This window comes from Heptranchias perlo, chromosome 1 (assembly GCF_035084215.1).
Source record: "Heptranchias perlo isolate sHepPer1 chromosome 1, sHepPer1.hap1, whole genome shotgun sequence".
NCBI lineage: Eukaryota > Metazoa > Chordata > Chondrichthyes > Hexanchiformes > Hexanchidae > Heptranchias > Heptranchias perlo.
Window position 1 is genome coordinate 86,138,869 of NC_090325.1, and position 23,934 is coordinate 86,162,802.

Genomic DNA, 23,934 nt, shown 5'->3' on the forward strand with positions numbered 1-23,934 from the left:
CCTTTTCCAGCAAACAATCAGTAAGGATATTACACAGTATGTAAGTGCTTCTTTTTTGGTAGTTAGTTTAGGTAGCTATGGTGGTTTGTTTTGAAAATTTAGTTGTGTTGCAGTGCAGTGGAAAATTCATGTTTTTGTTCCCAATGACTTCTGTGGGATGATGCCAAGTAGATGGGGATCTGCAAGCAGACTGTCTACCCTAACCAAAGAGGTAATGAAGGTGGGAGTAATAGAAAGGGCAATATGCCTCCCAGACTAATGTAATTTAAGGAGTTTCTTCATTCTCGGTGCTGGATACCAGTCAGTAGTGTAAGAACATTGGGATTGGTAGCCTAACAAGAATATTTATTACGGCCAAAAGCAAAATACTGCGGATGCTGGAAATCTGAAATAAAAACAGAAAATGCTGGAAATACTCAGCATGTCAAGCAACATCTGTGGAGAGAGGAACAGAGTTAATGTTTCAGGTCAATAACCTTTCGTCCGATCTGGAAGAAGTGAAGAAGTAAAGAATTAACAGTTTTTAAGCAAGTACAGAGTCAGGGTAAGGGTGGGGGTGAGGAAAGGAAAGAACAAAAAGGAAGGCCTCTGATAGGGTGGAGGGCAGGAGTGATTAAATGACAAAAGGAATGATGGTGCAAGGCAAAGGGAGGTAGTATTGGGACAAGTAAAGAAACAAAAGATGGGTCTAGAGGAGCTATAAATGGCAACAGCAGAACATAAGAAATAGGAGCAAGAGTAGGCCATACTGCCCCTCGAGCTTGCTCCGCCATTCAAAAGATCATGGCTGATCTTCGACCTCAACTCCACTTTCCCGCCACATCCCTTGATTCCCCATGTGTCCAAAAATGTATCTATCTTAGCCTTGAACATATTCAATGACTGAGAATTCCAAAGATTCACAACCTTCTAGGTGAAGAAATTCCTCCTCATCACAGTCTTAAATGGCTGACCCCTTATCCTGAGACTATGCCCCCTAGTTCTAGACACTCCAGCCAGAGGAAACAACCTCTCAGCATCTACCCGGTCAAGCCCCCTCAAAATCTTATGCTTTTCAATGGGAACCATTACCAGCACTCACTGCCCAAAAAAAAAATGGGAGCAGTGGTTGTGATCTGAAGTTAATGAAATCAATGTTGAGTCCAGAAGGTTGTAAAGTTTTTTTTAAAATTCGTTCATGGGATGTGGGCATGGCTGGTAAGGCCAGCATTTATTGCCCATCCCTAATTGCCCTTGAGAAGGTGGTGGTGAGCCGCCGCCTTGAACCAAGTGAGATTTTACAACTAAGTGGCTTGATAGGCTATTTCAGAGGACGATTAAGAATCAACCACATTGCTGTGGGTCTTGAGTCACATATAGGCCAGACCGGGTAAGGACGGCAGGTTTCCTTCCCTAAAGGACATTAGTGAACCAGATGGGTTTTTACGACAATCCGCTAGTTTGATGACGACCATTACTGATACTAGTTTTTAAAATTTATTTAATCAATTTAATTTAAATTCCCCAGCTGCCGTGGCGTGATTTGAGCTCATGACTCTGGATTGCTAGTCCAATAACATAACCACTATGCTACCGTACCCATGTGATTATCGAAAGACGAGGTGTTGTTCCTCGAGCTTCCGTTGAGCTTCATTGGAACAATGTAGGTGGCCGAGATCAGAGTGGGAATGGGATGGAGAGTTAAAATGGCAAACGACCGGAAGCTCAGGGTCATGCTTGTGGACTGAAACGGAGGTGTTCACCAAAGCGATCACCTAATCTGTGTTTGGCCTCCCAACGTGGAGGAGACCGCATCGTGAGCAATGATTACAGTATACAGGGATTTACTTTTACTTCTTTCAATTTAGTATATTGTAGTCTATGCCTATTCTATTCTAGATTAATAGAAGTGGAACTAAGAACTAACTTTTTATGTTAAAAAGACCCTCTTATATATCCTTGATTTTCAAAGAAATCTCAATTCAATTGTCCAATCTGAGTGACACGTGTAAGAAGAGTTCTCTCTTTTTTTTGGTGGCAAACAGACACGTTAATACCCTAATGACCTCAGGTTAATGTCGTGTCAATATCCAGACATACAAGGTGGCGATTTTGCTCCCTTTACTTCTTAGTCTCTTTTTTTAACAAAGTGGCTAGCACTTTTTCCCATATGGAGTGACATATTTATATCTCTATATGAGCTATCTCTTGGCCTGTGGTCTTGATGAGTTGTGCTTCTCCAGTTCCTGTAAGAATGCTTTATGTCACATAAGCCTCATGGTTTTAAATAGCATTAGTCCTTTAGCTTTCCCAGTGTTCCATCTGACTACTGTCTCCATTTTGTGGACACATTTAAAGCAGTTCTTAGGGCATTTCTCCTACAAGTGGCCTGTCCTACAAAAATACAATATTTAATTTCACCCATTTATGGACAGAAGTGTATACTTTCTCTGGACTTTTAACAGAGCCCTCTCAATAACTTCTCTAAAACTATCTTTATTACTTCCAAATAATCTCTACAATTAACACCACATTAGAGCAAGTAACTCATTTTAAAAGAGACAATTCAGCTATGCATACCTGTCTTACAAATTGTACCGGTCAAGTTAACTTTTACTTTTTAAAAGAATTCCACGAACCTTCACATTCAATATGTGGGAATATTAGTGGAGTCACATGCTATTATTTCTAATTTTGTTTCATAGATTTTAATATTTTCTGTAATAAAATGAGAGAAATTATAGCACAGAATCAGCATTGTCTCATGGTATGCATGAACAGAAGGTTAAAGAATTAACTCTAATTCACTCTACCATTTGAGTGGCTCCTACACACCCAAGTATTATATATTTGGTAAGGAATCCAAACCCAAAACAATAGTCTTAAAATGTTATTTGAATAATTTTTATATAGTTCCATCTCAAATTTTTGTTATTCTGACCATTACTTATGCAAATTAACTCTAGGCTGATGAGATCTCATTTAGATGCTCCCACTCATGGCCTGCAAGTTATCTTTTCAGTCGCTTTGCATTTGTGAAGAGGTGGCCAGAGAAAGATAGCAAAATTTGGCTCAGGAACTCCAGTTATATTATCAAGTCCAAAGTTTAACTTCAGACTCTTCACTGGCTTTAGGAACAGATCCAAAATAGAGAGCAGGTCAGTGGAGGCACAGGAAAATAGGTGAGTTTAGATTTTAAACATAAGAATTTAAAATAACAAATCGAGAAGGAAGACGGTAAGGAAAATGAGATGAGAAGCAGAATGGAAGTAGATGTTGAAACTTCTTATTAAAGTAGCTTTTGAGAAACATAATATTATCATTACTGTAACAAATGTACTGGAACATCCCAGCAGCATAGGAACATAAGAAATAGGAGCAGGTGTAGGCCATACGGCCCCTTGAGCCTGCTCCGCCATTCAATAAGATTGTGGCTGATCTTCGACCTCAACTCCACTTTCTCACCCGATCCCCATATCCCTTGATTCCTCTAGAGTCCAAAAATCTATCTATCTCCGCCTTGAATATACTCAACGACTCAGCATCCACAGCCCTTTGGAGTAGAGAATTCCAAAGATTCACAACCCTCTGAGTGAAGAAATTGCTCCTCGTCTCAGTCTTAAGTGGCCGACCCCTTATCCTGCGACTATGCCCCGTAGTTCTAGATTCTCCAGCCAGGGGAAACAACGTCTCAGCATCTACCCTGTCAAGCCCCCTCAGAACATTATATGTTTCAATGAGATCACCTCTCATTCTTCTAAACTCCAGAGAATATAGGTCCATTCTATTCAATCTCTCATCATAGGACAACTCCCTCATCCTAGGAATCAATCTAGTGAACCTTTGTTGCAACCCCTCCAAGGCAAGTATATCCTCCCTTAGATAAGGAGACCAAAACTCTGCACAGCACTTCAGGTGTGGTCTCACCAAAACCCTGTACAACTGTAGCAAGACTTCATTGCTCTTGTACTCCAATCCCCTTGTAATAACGGCCAACATTCCATTTGCCTTCCTAATTGCTTACTATTCCCACCTAGTTTTGTGCTGTTCCCTCCACGACACCCTGGTCCACTCTTCCATTAACCCCAACACCAGCTCTCCTCCCCACAGCACCTTCCCATGTCAGTGCAGGAGATGCAACACCTACCCTTTCAACTCCTCCCTTCCCACAGTCCACTCCTTCCAGGTGAAACAGTTATTACTTGTACTTCTTTCAATTTAGTATGTTGAATTCGCTGCTCACGATGCGGTCTCCTCTATCTTGGGTAGACTAAACGCAGATTAGAACATAAGAACATAAGAAATAGGAGCAGGAGTAGGCCAATCAGCCCCTCGAGCCTGCTCCGCCATTCAATAAGATCATGGCTGATCTGATCCTAACCTCAAATCTAAATTCATGTCCAATTTCCTGCCCGCTCCCCGTAACCCCTAATTCCCTTTACTTCTAGGAAACTCTCTATTTCTGTTTTAAATTTATTTAATGATGTAGCTTCCACAGCTTCCTGGGGCAGCAAATTCCACAGACCTACTACCCTCTGAGTGAAGAAGTTTCTCCTCATCTCAGTTTTGAAAGAGCAGCCCCTTATTCTAAGATTATGCCCCCTAGTTCTAGTTTCACCCATCCTTGGGAACATCTTTACCGCATCCACCCGATCAAGCCCCTTCACAATCTTATATGTTTCAATAAGATCGCCTCTCATTCTTCTGAACTCCAATGAGTAGAGTCCCAATCTACTCAACCTCTCCTCATATGTCCGCCCCCTCATCCCCGGAATTAACCGAGTGAACCTTCTTTGTACTGCCTCGAGAGCAAGTATGTCTTTTCTTAAGTATGGAGACCAAAACTGTATGCAGTATTCCAGATGCGGTCTCACCAATACCTTATATAACTGCAGCAATGCCTCCCTGTTTTTATATTCTATCCCCCTAGCAATAAAAGCCAACATTCCGTTGGCCTTCTTGATCACCTGCTGCACCTGCATACTAACTTTTTGATTTCCTTGCACGAGGTCCCCCAGATCCCTTTGTACTGCAGTACTTTCCAGTTTCTCGCCATTAAGATAATAACTTGCTCTCTGATTTTTCCTGCCAAAGTGCATAACCTCACATTTTCCAATATTGTATTGCATCTGCCAAATCTCCACCCACTCACCCAGCCTGTCTATATCCCCTTGTAGGTTTTTTATGTCCTCCTCACTCTCCACTTTCCCTCCCATCTTTGTATCATCTGCAAACTTTGATACGTTACACTCGGTCCCCTCCTCCAAATCGTTAATATAGATTGTAAAGAGTTGGGGACCCAGCACCGACCCCTGCGGAACACCACTGGCTACTGGTTGCCAGTCCGAGAATGAACCATTTATCCCAACTCTCTGCTTCCTGTTAGATAACTAATCCTCCACCCATGCCAGAATATTACCCCCAATCCAGTGATTCTTTATCTTGAGCAATAATCTTTTATGTGGCACCTTGTCGAATGCCTTCTGGAAGTCTAAATACACTACGTCCACTGGTTCCCCTTTATCCACCCTGTACGTTATGTCCTCAAAGAACTCAAGCAAATTTGTCAGACATGACTTCCCCTTCATAAAGCCATGCTGACTTTCTCCTATTAAATTATGTTTATCCAAATGTTCCGCTACTGTCTCCTTAATAATAGACTCCAAAATTTTACCCACAACAGATGTTAGGCTAACTGGTCTATAATTCCCAGCCTTCTGTCTCCTACCCTTTTTAAATAAGGGTGTTACATTAGCAGTTTTCCAATCTGCCGGGACCTTTGCCGAGTCCAGAGAATTTTGGAAAATTATTACCACAGCATCCACAATCCCTACTGCCACTTCCCTCAAGACCCTAGAATGTAAGCCATCAGGTCCAAGGGATTTATGCGCCTTGAGTCCCATTAATTTACTGAGTACCAATTCCTTAGTGATTTTAATCGTATTAAGCTCCTCCCCCCCCTAGAGCCCCCTGTTTGTCCAGTGTTGGGATATTCTTAGTGTCCTCTACCGTAAAGACTGAAACAAAATATTTGTTCAGCATTTTTGCCATCTCCATGTTTCCCACCATTAATTTCCCAGTCTCATCGTCTAAGGGACCTACGTTTGCCTTAGCCACCCTTTTTCTTTTTATATAACTGTAGAAACTCTTGCTATCTGTTTTTATATTTTTTGCTAATTTATTTTCATAATCTATCTTCCCTTTCTTAATCAATCCTTTCGTTACTTTTTGCTGTCTTTTGAAGACTTCCCAATCTTCTATCCTCCCACTAAGTTTGGCTACCTTATATGTCCTTGTTTTTAGTCGGATACTATCCTTAATTTCTTTACTTAGCCACGGATGGCTGTCATTTCTTTTACACCCTTTTTTCCTCAGTGGAATTTTTTTTTGAAAGTTGTAAAATAACTCCTTAAATGAACACCACTGCTCATGTACCGTCTTACCCTTTAATCTATTTTCCCAGTCCACTTTAATCAATTCCGCTCTCATACCATCATAGTCTCCTTTATTCAAGCTCAGTACGCTTGTTTGAGAACCAATCTTCTCACCCTCTAATTGGATATGGAATGTAACCATGTTATGGTCACTCATTCCAAGGGGACCCTTAACTAGGACATTATTAATTAATCCTGGCTCATTACACAGGACCAGGTCCAAGGTTGCCTGCCCCCTTGTAGGATCAGTTACATACTGCTCAAGAAATCCATCCCTAATACACTCAATAAACTCTTCCTCAAGGCTGCCCTGCCCAATTTGATTTGTCCAGTTAATATGATAGTAAAAATCCCCCATAATTATAGCTGTTCCCTTATTACATGCCCCGACTATTTCCTGATTAATACTTCTTCCAGCAGAGTTGCAACTATTAGGAGGCCTATATACTACGCCCACTAGTGTTTTTTTCCCCTTATTATTCCTTATCTCTACCTAAACTCTTTCATTGTCCTGATCTTTTGTCCCAATATCATTTCTCTGTATTACAGTGATTCCTTCCTTTATTAACATAGTCACCCCACCTCCCCTTCCTTCCTGCCTGTCCTTCCTGATTGTTAAATACCCTGGCATATTTAATTCCCAGTCGTTGTCACCCTGCAGCTATGTTTCTGTAATGGCCACAAGATCATACCCATACGTCGTTATTTGTGCCGTTAACTCGTCCATTTTGTTACGAATGCTACGTGCATTCAGATAAAGAACTTTCAAATATGTTTTGTGACACTTAGTTCCTGCTTTTTCCTTTTTTAACACTTCACCTTTTACTCCATACCTTCTGTCCCTTCCTGACACGCTTTCCTCTGTCTCCCTGCTCAGGTTCCCAACCCCCTGCCACAGCTTTGATGCTGGGTTAATCGCCTTACGCCTTCTAGTTTTTATTTTATCTGTCGTGCCTAAAGTACACTTTCTTTCTGCTGCTCTACACTTTTCCCTTTCGCTTGTTCTTGAACAACTGTTTGTACTATTTGTGTTGTAGATTTCCCCTGGGTCTTCCCCTCTCTTGCTGCTCTCAACTTTATTCTCTTCTGACTCCCTGCTCAGGTTCCCATCCCCCTGCCACTCTAGTTTAAACCTTCCCCAACAGCACTAGCAAACACCCCCGCGAGGACATTGGTCCCGGTCCTGCTCGGGTGTAACCTGTCACGCTTGTACAGGTCACACCTTCCCCAGAACCGGTCCCAATGTCCCAGGAATCTAAATCTCTCCCTCCTACACCATCCCTACACCCACGCATTCATCCTGTCTATTCTCCTGTTCCTTTAGATTGGGTGATTGGGTGATAGCTCTGCAGAGCACTGCTGTTCAGTCTGCAAGGGTGATCCTGACCTTCCGGTCGCTTGCCATTTTAATATGATTATGCAGAGTCAATATGGTTTTATGAAAGGGAAATGGTGTTTGACAAATTTATTAGATTTTTGAGGATGTAACTAGCAGGGTAGGTAAAGAGGAACCAGTGGATGTCGTATATTTGGATTTTCAAAAGGCATTCGATAAGATGCCACATAAAAGGTTGTTATGCTCATGGGGTTGAGGGTAACATATTAGCATGGATAGAGGGTTGGTTAATGGACAGAAAACAGAGATTAGAGATAAACGGGTCAATTGGGGTACCTCAAAGGACAGTGCTTGGGCTTCAGCTTTTTACAATCTATATTAATGACTTAGCTGAAGGGACCTTGTGTAATGTATCCAAGTTTGCTGACAATACAAAGCTAGGTGAGAAAGTAATCTGTGAGATGGATAGAAAGGGTCTGCAAAGGGACATAGACAGGTTAAGTGAGTGGGCAAGAAGGTGGCAGATGGAGTTTAAGTGGGGAAATGTGAGGTTATTCACTTTGGTAGGAAGAATAGAAAAACAGAATATTTTTTAAATGTTGAGAAACTATTAAATGTTGGTGTCCAGAGAAACTTGGGTGTCCTGGTACAAGAAACACAAAAAGTTAGCATGCAGGTACAACAAGCCATTAGGAAGGCAAATGGCATGTTGGCCTTTATTGCAAGGGGGTTGGAGTAAAAGAGTAAGGAAGCCTTACGACAATTGTACAGGGCTTTGGTAAGACCTCACCTGCGTACAATTATGGTTTCCTTATCTAAGGATGGATATACTTGCCTTAGAGGTGGTGCACTAGATTAATTCCTGGGATGAGGGGGCTGTCCTATGAGGAGAATGGGCCTATACTCTTTGGAGTTTAGAAGAATGAGAAGTGATCTCGTTGAAACATACAAGATTCTGAGGGGGCTTGACAAGGTAGAGGCTGAGAGGTTGTTACCCCTAGCTAGAGAGTCTAGAACTAGAGGGCATAGTTGCAGGATAAGGGGTCGGCCATTTAAGATTGAGATGAGGAGGAATTTCTTCACTGAGGGTCGTGAATCTTTGGAATTCTCTTTCCCAGAGGGCTATGAATGCTGAGTCGTTGAGTATATTCAAACCTGTCAAATGGACCTTTGCAGCTGCCACAGGCTGATGGCTGCAACACGTCCATTTGAACTGGGAGTGTTTCCCCCAGTACGGGAAACAGTCCCAGTCAGTTGCAAAATCCCATTCCTGCTAAAATAACAGGTCAATCAGGTCTGTAAACAACCTGAAATACCTGTTCAATTACTTTAAGTGGCACCCCACCGGCTTTAATTGCCGGCGGGAGTCCCACATGCAGGGCTGCGTGTGCATGTCAGCGGGAAACCCGGAAATGGGCCGGTTTGGAGCCAGGCTCCTGACCTGCCCCGGGAATCCCCGATTTTCGTAGCCCCCCCCGCCACCAATGCACCCGATGGCGGGTGCTAAAATCGAGCCCATTAACTCTGTTTCTTTCTCCACAGATGCTGCCTGACATGCTGAGTATTTCCAACGTTTTCTGTTTTTATTTCAGATCTCCAGCATTTGCAGTATTTTGCTTTTGATTTAGGTTTTGTCTTGTAGCTTTTTAAAATTTTACTTTATCTGGTTACGTCTGGACAGTGATACTGTAAACTTATAGTATTAAGAGTTAGTGACTTTCAAACCATAGAACCACATTTAAGTTACTGTGTTTTCTAAATTAGAAAGATTACAATCTGTTGATTTATTTTGGTGCAAAATGCTATTGTGCTCTGATGTTTACTGTCTAGGTAGCTGAATAGGCTAAATAACTTGCAAGATCTTTTAGTAGAAACTTGGCAAAGGAATTGCTTTCAATTGTTCCAGTTAATAGTAAACCTGACCGTCATAACAAATGAATGCACTCCAAAAGTAATCCAATGGTTGTAAAGCACTTTAGGACATGATAAGGTGCTATATAAATGCAATCTCTTTAAACATATTAAATACTTGCAGCAGGGCTTTGTGGATACATTATTTGAAAAGCATAACGACAGTTCTTTGTTCTGTACCTGAATTCTATAGTAGTCATTTCTCATTATCACGCACTTAAAAATTTGTTTTCGCTGATTCCTTTGTGTTCCTTCACCAAATGAGCTGAGAATTTAATTCATCATCAAATTTTACCCTCTTCCTGTTATATGGCATCAATATTGCCAACATTTTCAAGATACTGTGAATTACAGTGGAACATCAAAGAATATTTTCTCATGGAAAGGGAAAAATTATGCAAGTTAAGACCTTAGTAAATGAAAAAAACAGAAAAGCACTTTTTTCAAAAAATCTAAAAAGCAGCTGAAACTACTCTCAAATTCTGGTTTGGCTATAACACCTTGGCACAGCATAGTCTGTCGGGACTTCATAGTCCTGATGACCATTTCCTAATAGTAGAAAGTTCAAAATTTTATTGCCTATTGAATAACATTTGGGATGGATTTGTGTTACAAGATGTAATACTCATAACCTGCTTTGGTGGGGGGAATCCAGGATGAGTTGGAACTGTTGGCGAAATCCAACTTTGAAATGTTCCAAAGTTATATGTAATCAACATCCCCTCTGATATCCTTTTACTTTTTGAGGCAACCGAATCAGTTTAGAAAATGCTATATGAGTTTTTTTTAAAAGGTTAAGATTAATTTTTACAGTAACTTTGAAAGAGACATGGTGGAAGAAGATTCAATAATTCAAAAGGGAATTGGATAAATACTTGAAGGGAATAAATTTGCAGGGCTTTGGGAAAAGGGCAGGGAAGTAGGACTAATTGGACAGCTCTTTCAAAGAGCCGGCAAAGGCACGATGGGCCGAATGGCTGCCTCCTGTGCTGAATCATTCTTTGATTCTATGAATTGCAATCTTAGTGGTATTACTGAGCAACACTTTGTAGTTAACAGTTCTGTTACCTCCTCACGTAGTTCAGATGCTTGAACAAGTGTCTTCATCAATCTTTGTCAACTTAAAAGTGACTATGTTTCTTTTCCCTGAATTCTAAAATTCCAATTATTATTATTAAAAACCGTGAAACCTGTAAATTAGGGACGCCCAAGAGACTTGCATCATGTGCCCTTTTTTTGCAGGTGTCCTTAATTTCAAAATGGTCATTGTATGTACAGTAAACCAGATGAGCCAAATATCCCAGGATTGGCTGTATCTCTTGCAGCATTCCTTTTTTTCGTCCTCACCAGGGATCGTGCCTAGTTCTGGAGCCCTGCCAGCAGGATGTGATTTTTGTTCATTTTCTGTTCATTGGGTTTCCCAGTCCATTGCCATCCCAGGTCCTTTTCCATTGAGGAAAGGATGCCCTGATCCTGGGATCTGCAACATTGGCAGCCTGCACAAGGCAAGGTGTCCACAGTAGGGCCAGAGTGCCTGGGAGATTCCAGCCAAATTGGGGGGAACCACCTCCCCCTGTGTGCTGCAGCTGCTAATGTTTGAAGTACTGGGGAGTGGGTAGAGGACTGTTAATAGCTCATCAGTACCTGATGAACTGGTGGAGTGAGATGTCTAAAGTTGCCAACTCTGGTTGGAGGCGTTCCTGGAGGTTTGACCACGTGATGCCTGACCACGTGACCCGGTTCCCCAGTCGCTCCCTGGGCCCCCGGTTCCCCCAGCGGACCCCCGTTCCCCCAGCCGCCATCTCTGACTGAATTCCGTCTCCTGAGGCCCCCTGACTGTCGGCTCTTGAGCTCCCCCTGGGATAGAACCATGCAAGCATTCAGTCTCTGAGATAGAGTGGTTTCAATGCTGCTACGGATGCTGGGTAACAAAAGCCATTTCACCTGCTGCAGTCTCGCACTTACCTGCTTGTCCTGTGTTTTAGGTTGTAAACGGACTTGGTGCATTGAAGGCTGTCCGTAGTTCATAATTTGTGAGTTTCTATGGTTTCAAGGTGCAGCTTGTATATATTACAATGCAAGTTATTTGGGACTGTCGATAATGTCCATTTTTTGGATGTGTCCATTTGTACAGGCTTCACTGTAATAAAATAATTTAAAAATAAAATGACATCCTCTTTGTATACTTTTTATTTTAAATAATGTAAACTTTAAAAAAAAAAGTTTACTTCAGAGGTACTTGACAATATTCTACTTATCGCAAAGCCAGCCTTTAATCCATGCCTTTGTGCTGCATTTTGTACATCTGTTTTTCCCTTCTGGATTTCTGTGCGCAGGCTTAAGTAGCTGTAGTAAAAACATCATTTTTTTAGAGAATATAGTGGCACTGCGACCACCATTTTCGTAATATCTTGGTTTTTTTTCTTCCTGCTGCAAGCTATTTTTCATTTGTTGGAATTTATGTCAATAATAGGAGCACCCAAATAGCACTAGGAGTAGACCTAGTAATGGAGAGAATTAAAGAAGGTGTTGCTCCTCTTGGTAGTATCGTTCTTCTGTTCCCAAGAGAACAACAACCAGCATCTGTAGAGTGCCCTTAATGCAAAGAATGTCCCAAGGCACTTTACAAATAGGTACAAATAAGGAAAACGGGCTTCGAGCCAGAAAGGGAGATGGTCACTGACGGTTTAGTTGAAGAGATAGAGTTTTGGGGAGATTGAGAAATTTAGGGATGAAATTCCAGGGAGCAGGACTGAGACAGCTGAAGGCTCAACAACAGCTTACGTTTATATAGCGCCTTTAACGTAGTAAAATGTCCTACAGTGCTTTACAGGAACATAATCTGATAAAAATTGACACCCAGCCAAAGAAGGAGACATTAGGATGAGTGACCAAAAGCTTGGTCAAAGAGGTAGGTTTTAAGGAAGGTGTTAAGGAAGGAGAGAGTGGTGGAGAGGCAGAGGTGTTTAAGGAGGGAAGTCCAGAGCTTGGGACCCAGACAGCTCAAAGGCGCAGCCACTTGGTGGGGTGATGGAAGTGGGGAATGGACAAGAGACCAAAGTTGCAGGAATGCAGAGTTCTAGAAGGGTTTATAGGGCTGGAGGAAGTTACAGAGATAGAGAGGGGAGAGTCCATGATACGTTTCTTAGACTCTGCACCATTTATTTCATTTCCTGAGAAAGATGAATAATCACAGATAAAACATCCAAGATAAAAGCTCTGAAGTTTATCCCTGGCTACTAAAGGCAATCAAACAAAAATTCCCAGACATAATGTAACTTTGAATTGTATATTATTTTGAACCTATCTGCTTGCACTTCTTAGATAATATTCCACATAATGACCTAAAGTGGGTACATTTTCAGGGCATCTATATCAGTTGTGCAGGTGTAGAACTGATCCTAAACTTTGCACAGAGCTGGGGGGATCCTTGCCATGGCTCTGAATGATGTAGAACTGTTTGGATATGTATCTAATATGCAATAAGTTTAAGGTTTAATGGGATTTTGCTGTCTTTTTTAGAAAAAAATGGAAATAAAAAGCTGGTATCAGTAAAAGTTACCATAAAACTGTTGGATTGTACTAAAAACCCATTTGGTTCTCTAATGTCCTTTAGGGAAGTATATCTTATCCAGTCTGACCTATATGTGACTCCAGTCCCACACTAAAGTGGTTCACTCTTAACTGACCAGCAAGCTACTCAGTTACATAGAATATACAGCACAGAAACAGGCCATTTGGCCCAACAGGTCTATGCCAGTGTTTATGCTCCACACTCCTCCCTCCCTACTTCATCTACCCCTATCAGCAAACCCTTCTATTCCATTCTCCCTCATGTGTTTATCTAACTTCCCCTTAAATGCATCTACGCTAGTTGCCTCAACTACTACTTGTGGTAGCGAGTTCCACATTCTAACCACTCTGGGTAAAGAAGTTCCTCCTGAATTCCCTATTGGATTTATTAGTGACAATCTTATATTTATGGCCCCCAGTTCTGGTCTCCCTCGCAAGTGGAAACATCTTCTCTACCTTTCATAATCTTAAAGACCTCTATCAGGTCATCCCTCAGTCTTCTCTTTTCTAGAGAAGAGCCCCAGTCTGCTCAATTTTTCCTGATAGGTATAACCTTTCAGTTCTAGTATCATCCAAGTAAATCTTTTTTGCACCTTTTCCAGTGCCCCTATATCCTTTTTTATAATATGGAGACCAGAAGTGTTCACAGTACTCCCAAGTGTGGTCTAACTGCTTTCCAACAGCATTGTGGGAGCATCTTCACACAATTAAAGAACAAGGCCCACTACCACCTTCCCATGGCAGCTAGGAATGAGCAATAAACGCCAGCCTTGCCAGTGAGGCCCACATCCCTAGGATGAATTTTTAAAACGTGTTTCTGTGGCTGGTGGACGCTTTTAAAGTGAGAATAATATTTTGGCTGATGCTAGAGAGGAGAGCTGTAGCTTTGTACCCAGGGAATGAGATAATATGAACATACAAATTAAGAGCAGGAGTAGGCCATTTGGCCCCTTGAGCCTGCTATGCCATTTGATAAGATCATGGCTGATCTGATTGCGACCTCAACCCTAATTTGTGCAGCTATCAAATGGTTGGAGCTTGAATCAGCCTTCTGGTCTCCATGGTAGGTGAGAAGAAAAGGAAAGTGAGACAGAAAGAGAGAAATAAAAATGCATGTAGAGAGAAAATCTGTAATAATTGGGAGATGTACAAAAAAGAGATCCAGTGAGAACTGTGTGAAGACATACGGAGGAGACAAAAGGGAAGGAGTGAGGGAGATAGTCGGAGACAAGTGGAGAGATGCAAAGACAAGAAAAGAATGTATATGAGAACTATCAAGAGAGAAAGAGGGAGACCAAGATACAACTAGATAAACAAAGGATAGAGACAAAGAATGAGTCAAAGATGAGCAGAGGGGCAGTTTCAGGAAAAGAGATACAAATTTTATTTCATCAATGTACAACACTACAGAAAATTGCATAATGATTTAAAAAAGTCCACATTTGTTTGTTTATTTGTGGTTTAGCTGCAGTCATCCCATCATAATGCTGCAGGACAAACTATTGTTTGAATGTTTTTATTTGTTTGTCTTTGATATTTAACAGTCAGATTTACTAATCTCCTTTTGTAAATATTAGAAGGAAAAATCTAGTCCATGTCTCTTGGTAGATGGAGCTGTTTGAGACAAGACCAGAATTAGGCCTGTAACAGGCAGTAAAATGATCAGAGATCTGTAGTTTTCTCTTGGACATCGGAAAAATGTGAATTGTATGAAATGTTGTCCAACCGTAGATTACAGTAAATACATTCCACAATGTCTTAATTGGTTGCACTATATACTGAACGTCGTACATAGTATTCAAACTTTGTACTCATTTTCAGTAGAAAATTGATTTTTTAAATTTGCCTGTTGCTGAATACTACAAAATAGATTTTAAACACTTGGCAGGTGAAAGAATGAGAACAGAGAGAATTCAGCGACTACTATAGTTTTGAGTATTCAGTGGCAAATGCACATTATTTAATCTTTTTACATATGCACATGGGGATACTATGCAGACATAGATACATGGCAAATAGACCAAACTTAAAATAAATCTGAAATTATTGAATCAAAGCATACCCTTTTTTGTTTATTTGTTGGCAAATTAACTTTCACAAGGAAATGAGATGACTATCATATTTAGTAAGGTGAAAGTAAGTTTTCTTTTCCTCAGAAGCATCATTGTGCTTTGAAATTTGACTTTGTGTTTAGGTGCTAAGGCGGTTATAATGTGTAATTAATTTTTTTGTATTTCAGATTAGTCCTTTGCCTTGTCATGTGACAGGACCGTACTCCTGTAAAAGACCTTGTGGACGACTCCTGGCCTGTGGGAATCACACATGTGCAACAGAATGCCATGCTGTGACCATAGTGGATGGAGATGATAAACAAAAGGTATGAAAACCATGCAGTGAGGACTCTTGAGTTCTAAAGAGGGCTTTTATGTGCTTAATATTCATTTCTAGTAATATTTCATTTTCTATTACTTGTGAAAATATTTGTAAAATTTCAATTGTGATTTTCATTCTTTGATGGTTTCCCTTTGCTTTTCCACATCACTCAGCCATTCCCCATTCTTTTTACTTTTTTTTAAACCACAATGTACCATCTCACTTATTTAGTATGCTTCCTATTTACAAGTATTGCTTGCAAATTTGGAGAGCTGTTCCATAGACTAGTCAAGTAACAGCCTGACACAGCCATACTCATAGAATCATACCTTTCAGCCAACGTCCCAGACTCTTCCATCACCGTCCCTGGGTATGTCCTGTCCCAACGGCAGGACAGATCCACCATAGGTGGTGGTACAATGATATACAGTCAGGAGCGAGTGGCCCTGGGAGTCCTCAACATTAACTCCGGACCCCATGAAATCTCATGGCACCACTACTGATCAAGCTGGCCGAGTTCTGAAGGACATCGCTGCCAGACTGGGCCTGCGGCAAGTGGTGAGCGAACTAATACGAGGGAAAAACCTACTTGATCTCGTCCTCACCAGTCTACCTGTCGCAGATGCATCTGTCCATGACAGTATTGGTAAGAGTGACCACCACATAGTCCTCGTGGAGATGAAGTCCTGTCTTCACACTGAGGACAACCATCCAACTATCACCGTGCTAAATGGGCTAGATTCAGAACAGATCTAGCAGCTCAAAACTGGGCATCCATGAGGCGCAGTGGGCCATCAGCAGCAGTAGAATTGTATTCCAGCACAATCAGTAACCTCATGGCCCGGCATATTCCGCAGTCTACCATCATCAGCGAACATCCGCATTTCTGACCTTATGATGGAAGGAAGGTCATTGATGAAGCAGCTGAAGATGATTGGGCCTAGGATACTGCCCCGAGGAACTCCTGCAACAATGTCCTGGGGCTGAGATGATTGGCCTCCAACAACCACTGATTTTCCCCCTGATTCCCATTGACTTCAATTTTACTAGGGCTCCTTGGTGCCACACTCGGTCAAATGCTGCCTTGATGTCAAGGGCAGTCACTCTCACCTCACCTCTGGAATTCAGCTCTTTTGTCCATGTTTGGACCAAGGCTGTAATGAGGTCTGGAGCCGAGTGGTCCTGGTGGAACCCAAACTGAGCATCGATGAGCAGATTATTGGTGAGTAAGTGTTGCTTGATAGCACTGTCGATGGCACCTATCCATCACTTTGCTGATGATTGAGAGTGGATTGATGGGATTGATTGCATGGATTGTCTATGAACTGCACTTCCTGGTTCTCATAGCGTAGCTTGCTTCAAGTTGATTGGTTGAGGTGCCTTAGAGATCCTTTCATCATACACATAGCCCAAGAAAGATATGCTGAAGTTTTTTAAGCTCACAGTTCAAGGAAGTTGCCGCCAAAAAGAACACGGTAGCTCAGCGGGCGACTTTAAATCTAATGAGCGGCGAGCACTGCTGGTTCGCTGCTCGAAGCAATTTCTGGCCGAATGGAACTGATCTGCGCTTTAAAGTTCAGGTCTTGGTCAAGCCCATTGTTTGAGGAAGAAGTCCTACATAAAATTTAGGAACTCCATACCTATTTTTCTGTTTACTCCCTTCCCACAGTGATATACAGTCAGGAGGGAGTGGCCCTGGGAGTCCTCAACATTGACTCTGGACCCCATGAAATCTCATGGCATCAGGTCAAACATGGGCAAGGAAACCTCCTGCTGATTACCACCTACCGCTCTCCCTCCCTCAGTTGATGAATCAGTCCTCCTCCATGTTGAGCACCACTTGCAGGAAGCACTGAGGGTAGCATGGGCACAGAATGTACTCTGGGTGGGGCATTCAATATCCATCACCAAGAGTGGCTCGGTAGCACCACTACTGACCAAGCTGGCCGAGTCCTGAAGGACATAGCTGCTAGACTGGGCCTGCGGCAGGTGGTGAGCGAACCAACACGAGGGAAAAACTTACTTGACCTCGTCCTCCCCAACCTACCTGTCGCAGATGAATCTGTCCGTGACAGTATTTGTAGGCGTGACCACCGCACAGTCCTCGTGGAGATGAAATCCCGTCTTCAAGCTGAGGACACCATCCAACGTGTTGTGTGGCACTACCACCATGCTAAATGGGATAGATTCAGAACAGATCTAGCAGCTCAAAACTGGGCATCCATGAGGCACTGTGGGCCATCAGCAGCAGAATTGTATTCCAGCACAATCTGTAACCTCATGGCCCGGCATATTCCTCACTCTATGATGACCAACAAGCCAGGGGATGAACCAGGAAATATAAGGTATTGGTGAGACCGCACCTGGAATACTGCATACAGTTTTGGTGTCCATACTTAAGAAAAGACATACTTGCTCTCGAGGCAGTACAAAGAAGGTTCACTCGGTTAATCCCGGGGATGAGGAGAGGTTGAGTAGATTGGGACTCTACTCATTGGAGTTCAGAAGAATGAGAGGCGATCTTATTGAAACATATAAGATTGTGAAGGGGCTTGATCGGGTGGATGAGGTAAGGATGTTCCCAAGGATGGGTAAAACTAGAACTAGGGGGCATAATCTTAGAATAAGGGGCTGCTCTTTCAAAACTGAGATGAGGAGAAACTTCTTCACTCAGAGGGTAGTAGGTCTGTGGAATTTGCTGCCCCAGGAAGCTGTGGAAGCTACATCATTAAATAAATTTAAAACAGAAATAGAGAGTTTCCTAGAAGTAAAGGGAATTAGGGGTTATGGGGAGCGGGCAGGAAATTGGACATGAATTTAGATTTGAGGTGAGGATCAGATCAGCCATGATCTTATTGAATGGCGGAGCAGGCTCGAGGGGCCGATTGGCCTGCTCCTATTTCTTATGTTCTTATGTTCTAACCCTGGTTCAATGAGGAGTGTAGAAGAGCATTCCAGGAGCAGTGCCAGGCATACCTAAAAATGAGGTGCCAACCTGGTGAAGCTACAACACTGCTACAAGAATGCTGAACAGCGGAAATAACATGCTATAGACAGAGTTAAACAATTCCACAACCAACGGATCAGATCAAAGCTCGGCTTGCCTGCCACATCCAGTCGTGAATGGTGTTGGACAATTAAACAACTAACAGGAGGAGGAGGCTCTGAAAACATCCCCATTCTCAATGATGGCGGAGTCCAGCACGTGAGTGCAAAAGACAAGGCTGAAGCGTTTGCAACCATCTTCAGCCAGAGGCACTGAGTGGATGATCCATCTCGGCCTCCTCCCGATATCCCCGCTATCACAGAAGCCAGTCTTCAGCCAATCTGATTTACTCCACGTGATATCAAGAAATGACTGAGTGCACTGGATACAGCAAAGGCTATGGGCCCCGACAACATCCCGGCTGTAGTGCTGAAGACTTGTGCTCCAGAACTAGCCGCGGCGCTAACCAAACTGTTCCAGTACAGCTACAACACTGGCATCTACCCGACAATGTGGAAAATTGCCCAGGTATGTCCTGTCCACAAAAAGCAGGACAAATCCAATCCGGCCAATTACCGTCCCGTCAATCCACTCTCAATCATCAGCAAAGTGATGGAAGGTGTCATCAACAGTGCTATCAAGCGGCACTTACTCACCAATAACCTGCTCACCGATGCTTAGTTTGGGTTCCGCCAGGACAACTCTGCTCCAGACTCATTACAGCCTTGGTCCAAACACGGACAAAAGAGCTGAATTCCAGAGGTGAGGTGAGAGTGACTGCCCTTGACATCAAGGCAGCATTTGATTGAGTGTGGCACCAAGGAGCCCTGGTAAAATTGAAGTAATTGGGATTCAGGGGGAAAACTCTCCAGTGGCTGGAGTCATACTTAGCACAAAGGAAGATGATAGTGGTTGTTGGAGGCCAATCATCTCAGCCCCAGGACATTGCTGCAGGAGTTCCTCAAGGCAGTGTCCTAGGCCCAACCATCTTCACCTGCTTCATCAATGACCTTCCCTCCATCATGAGGTCAGAAATGGGGTTGTTCGCTGATGATTGCACAGTGTTCAGTTCCATTCGCAACCCCTCAGATAATGAAGCAGTCCGAGCCCGCATGCAGCAAGACCTGGACAACATCCAGGATTGGGCTGATAAGTGGCAAGTAACATTCGCGTCAGACAAGTGCCATCTCCAACGAGAGAGAGTCTAACCACCTCCCCTTGACATTCAACGGTATTACCATCGCCGAATCCCCCACCATCAACATCCTGGGGGTCACCATTGACCAGAAACTTAACTGGACCAGCCATATAAATACTGTGGCTACAAGAGCAGATCAGAGGCTGGGTATTCTGCGGCGAGTGACTCACCTCCTGACTCCCCAAAGCCTTTCCACCATCTACAAGGCACAAGTCAGGAGTGTGATGGAATACTGTCCACTTGCCTGGATGAGTGCAGCTCCAACAACACTCAAGAAGCTCGACACCATCCAGGACAAAGCAGCCCGCTTAATTGGCACCCTATCCACCACCCTAAACATTCATTCCCTTCACCACCGGCGCACAGTGGCTGCAGTGTGTACCATCCACAGGATGCACTGCAGCAACTCGCCAAGGCTTCTTTGACAGCACCTTCCAAACCCGTGACCTCTACCACCTAGAAGGACAAGAGCAGCAGGTACATGGGAACAGCAGCACCTGCACGTTCCCCTCCAAGTCACACACCATCCCGACTTGGAAATATATCGTCGTTCCTTCATCGCCGCTGGGTCAAAATCCTGGAACTTCCTTCCTAACAGCACTGTGGGAGAACCTTCACCACACGGACTGCAGCGGTTCAAGTCGGCGGCTCACCATCACCTTCTCGCGCGTAGTTAGGGATGTGCAATAAATGCCGGCCTTGCCAGCGACGCCCACATCCCATGAACGAATAAAAAAAAATCCCAATAAATGAGTGGGTAATTAAAATCTCCTAGAACAATAATGTTATTCCCACTCATCTCCCTGGCCTGTTTACAGATTTTTCTCTTCCGTTTCTCTCCCACAATTAGGGGGTCTGTAGTCTGACCCTCCTAACGTAACAATTCCTTTTTTAATAAAAACCTTTGATCTCTATCCATATTGACTCTATATGAACCTTTTTTTGTGTACATCAGTCCTCTTTATAGCATGTATTTCCTCCTTCACAAATATTGCCACACCTACTCCTCCTTTCTTACCTGTTTTGTCTCCTACAAAATATTGTAACCCAATATATTTATTTTCCTCCTTTGCTAAATTTGTGATGGTGCTGTTAAATCTATATTTTCCTGTGACAAAATTGCTTCTAATTCTGCGAGTTTATTTCCCACACACTGAGCATTGCAATGCATGCACTTTATCTTTCTTTTTCCGTATTTAAAGCTACTCCTTTTCCATTCATTTTTGTTTTGTTTCTTTATCCCAATCTTTTTTTCCTGGTTATAACTAGTGAACTTGATTTTCCTCCCCTACTTCCTTTATTCCTTATTTGAATATTTATTTAAATCTATTTATACCTTCTCTCCTTGTTCTTTCTGATTGCTTTTCTTTCCCCTTCCCTTTTCTCGTTTAAATGACTCTTTGCTTCCCTATTTATCCATTTGCCAGTTCATTAGATTTTTTCCTATTCAAATGTAGCTCATCCTTGCGAAATAGCTGCCATCTTTCCCAGAACTTAAATAAGAGTCTGAATCATTTTCCTTGACAAAACAAAGGAAACTAGATACTGCAAAATGTACCTTTAAAAGTGGATGTACTTTGGAAATACTCAGTCATCTTCTAAAGCAACAGGTAGATACTTCTTCCCTTCTGTATGTTGCAATAGAGTTTCAGCTGTATTAATATAAAAGAAGGCACAAAAATCCTCTAGTTGAAAGCTAAACATGGTGCCTAAAGGATCGGTTGTGTAATAAAGATCACTTGGGTCCTGGCTGCAAATTCTGGCAGAGTAGCCCAGGAAAATTGATGGAAATCTTTAAGCTGAAATTGCTGTGGATCTGACATGGCTGTTAAACGATACAAGTTTTTCCTGTTATTTTTCCCTAAGCTGTACAGTGTAGACTTGGTTCTTCCTGTGAATCAAATCTGGTTTTATTATATTGTTACATTGCAATCACTGACATTTTTGTAATCTGATTTTATTTGGAGAAGGAAAAGACGAACTTAGTTGTTTTAATTACATTCTGAATCCAGTTTGTACAATGCATCTTGAATATCCAGCACATGTCCCTAATTAACTTACCATATGCATCTCAAATTTCCCAATGAAATTTCCATGATTCTGCATTTATTTTGCTACCTACCAATACAATGTTACAATCTGAATATATTTTTGTTTTACAAAAAAAAACTTTAAATTGTTCATGGCTAAATAGATTTGTACATTCATAAAACTATAATCATTATTATGTTCATGTTGAGCTGTCTTTATATAGCTTGTACTTTTGAAAATAGGCTATCCTTTTGCAAGAATCTTATGAGGGTTTCCAAATCTCTAAAGAATTGATTTAACAAGTAGATTCTACAGATGAGATCAGCAGTTAATATTTTGTTTTATAGTGCAGTCTATAGTATCTAGTGGATAGATAATTCAGAATATTTTTAATACACAAAAAATGCACTGCTCTGAATTAGAGGGAAAAATTAAACCATACAAGTCTAGTTTGAGAAACGAAGGGGAAATATTCAAGCCTCTAAGTTTTTGTTTGGCTTGAGACAACTGCTGTTAAAAGTAAACAGAATAAATTCTTGCCCTGTCAGTATAGTGTTGGTCTCCATGGTATTATGGGAAGCTGAGATTTGCTTAGTAAATAGAACTTTGAGAAATAGCTCTTGTGGCTGTTTTATAAATCTCTGTATTTTGATATCTGAACAATGAGTGCATTGTCTTGCAGTTTTCGGAGTATTGGGTCCATTTTGATATTGCTATCTGCACTTGTTCCGTAAAGCCTTGATTTTTAAGTTGGTTGGGGGGGGGTGCATTTACGGAGCATGCGAGCCCCAAAGCAGGCGGTGAACCAGGGAGTCCGATCTTAACGGCTCGACCTTATTACCATAGATTTTTTTTCCGTTGTTCCCACCTGAACCTGGACAGATCCACTACGTGGGTGGGAGCGGATATTCGGCGGCAGGTAGGAGACAGCAGCCGGGGATCCAGGTAAGTGGTGGGAGGGTGCTCTGGATGCGATCAGGGGGAGGGGTGAGCCCAGGCCATGGGAGGCCCAAGGCTTCCTCGTGAGGACCGGAGGAGCACTCTTGCTCCTCCTGGCCCACAAGGAAACCTAAAATTAAATTTAATTTCTTACCTGCCTGGGCCTTTTCTGGCCCACGATCCACTCCGGCAGGTCTGTCCTGACGGGGATGTCCTCACTGATCTCCCGCTCTGGCCTCTGACTAATACTGCAGCTGGGTCCCAATAACACCATCGGACCCAATCTGTTTATTTAAAGAAGGAACCCACTGCCTTCTTGCGGGTGTCCTGCTCACCTGCTTAAAAGAGCAAGTTAACATCAGGACACGGCAGTAAGGCAGCGGGATCAGAAGGGGGTAACTGCCCTCATTTTAACTGCCCTACCCCCTCCCCTCCAACCTGGTTTCCGCCAGGCAAAGGGGAGTTAAAATTGGGGCCATTGATTTAATCGGTGTAAAAAATTAATCAACCATTCTCCAAATAGGATTTAAAGACTATTGAAGCATTGACCATTTTAAAACAGTGTTGTGCAATACATTAGCCACATGTAGTGAATTCTGAATCCAGACGTGGTGAATTGCACTTCTGAATTGAAAATAAAGAATGAATAATAGACGCCATCGTTGGGCATGTGATCTCAATACTGATTCGCATGGTGTACTTTAATCTTGTGCGTTTGTTGAGTAAATGGCACGATGAAAAACATATGAGCAAATGAACATAAGAAATAGGAGCAGGAGTAGGTAGGTTGTACGGCCCCTTGAGCCTGCTCTGCCATTCAATAAGAGTGTGGCTGATCTTCGACCTCAACTCCACTTTCCCGCCCAATCCCCATATTCCTTGACTCCCTTAGAGTCCAAAAATCTATTGATCTCAGTCTTGAATATACTCAACGACTCAGCATCCACCGCCCTCTGGGGTAGAGAATTCCAAAGAATCATGATCCTCTGAGTGAAGAAATTCCTCTTCATCTCAGTCCTAAATGTCCAACCCCTTATCCTGAGACTATGTCCCCTAATTCTACACACTCCAGCCAGGGGAAACATCCTCTCAGCATCTACCCTGTCAAGCCCTCATAGAATCTTATATGTTTCAATGAGATCACCTCTCATTCTTCTAAACTTCAGAGTATAGG

The 23,934-nt window shown here is 42.4% G+C and overlaps 1 protein-coding gene across 2 annotated transcripts in view; it reads left to right on the forward strand.

The window, feature by feature from the left end:
- The window catches only part of nfxl1 (nuclear transcription factor, X-box binding-like 1), a 177,853-nt gene that overhangs the window by 86,346 nt on the left and 67,573 nt on the right, over positions 1–23,934 (forward strand). For both annotated transcript variants that reach the window (XM_067988151.1, XM_067988158.1), the window contains exon 16: positions 15,473–15,610. In XM_067988151.1, the coding sequence (XP_067844252.1) occupies positions 15,473–15,610 (138 nt within the window). The remainder of the gene's footprint in view (positions 1–15,472; positions 15,611–23,934) is intronic.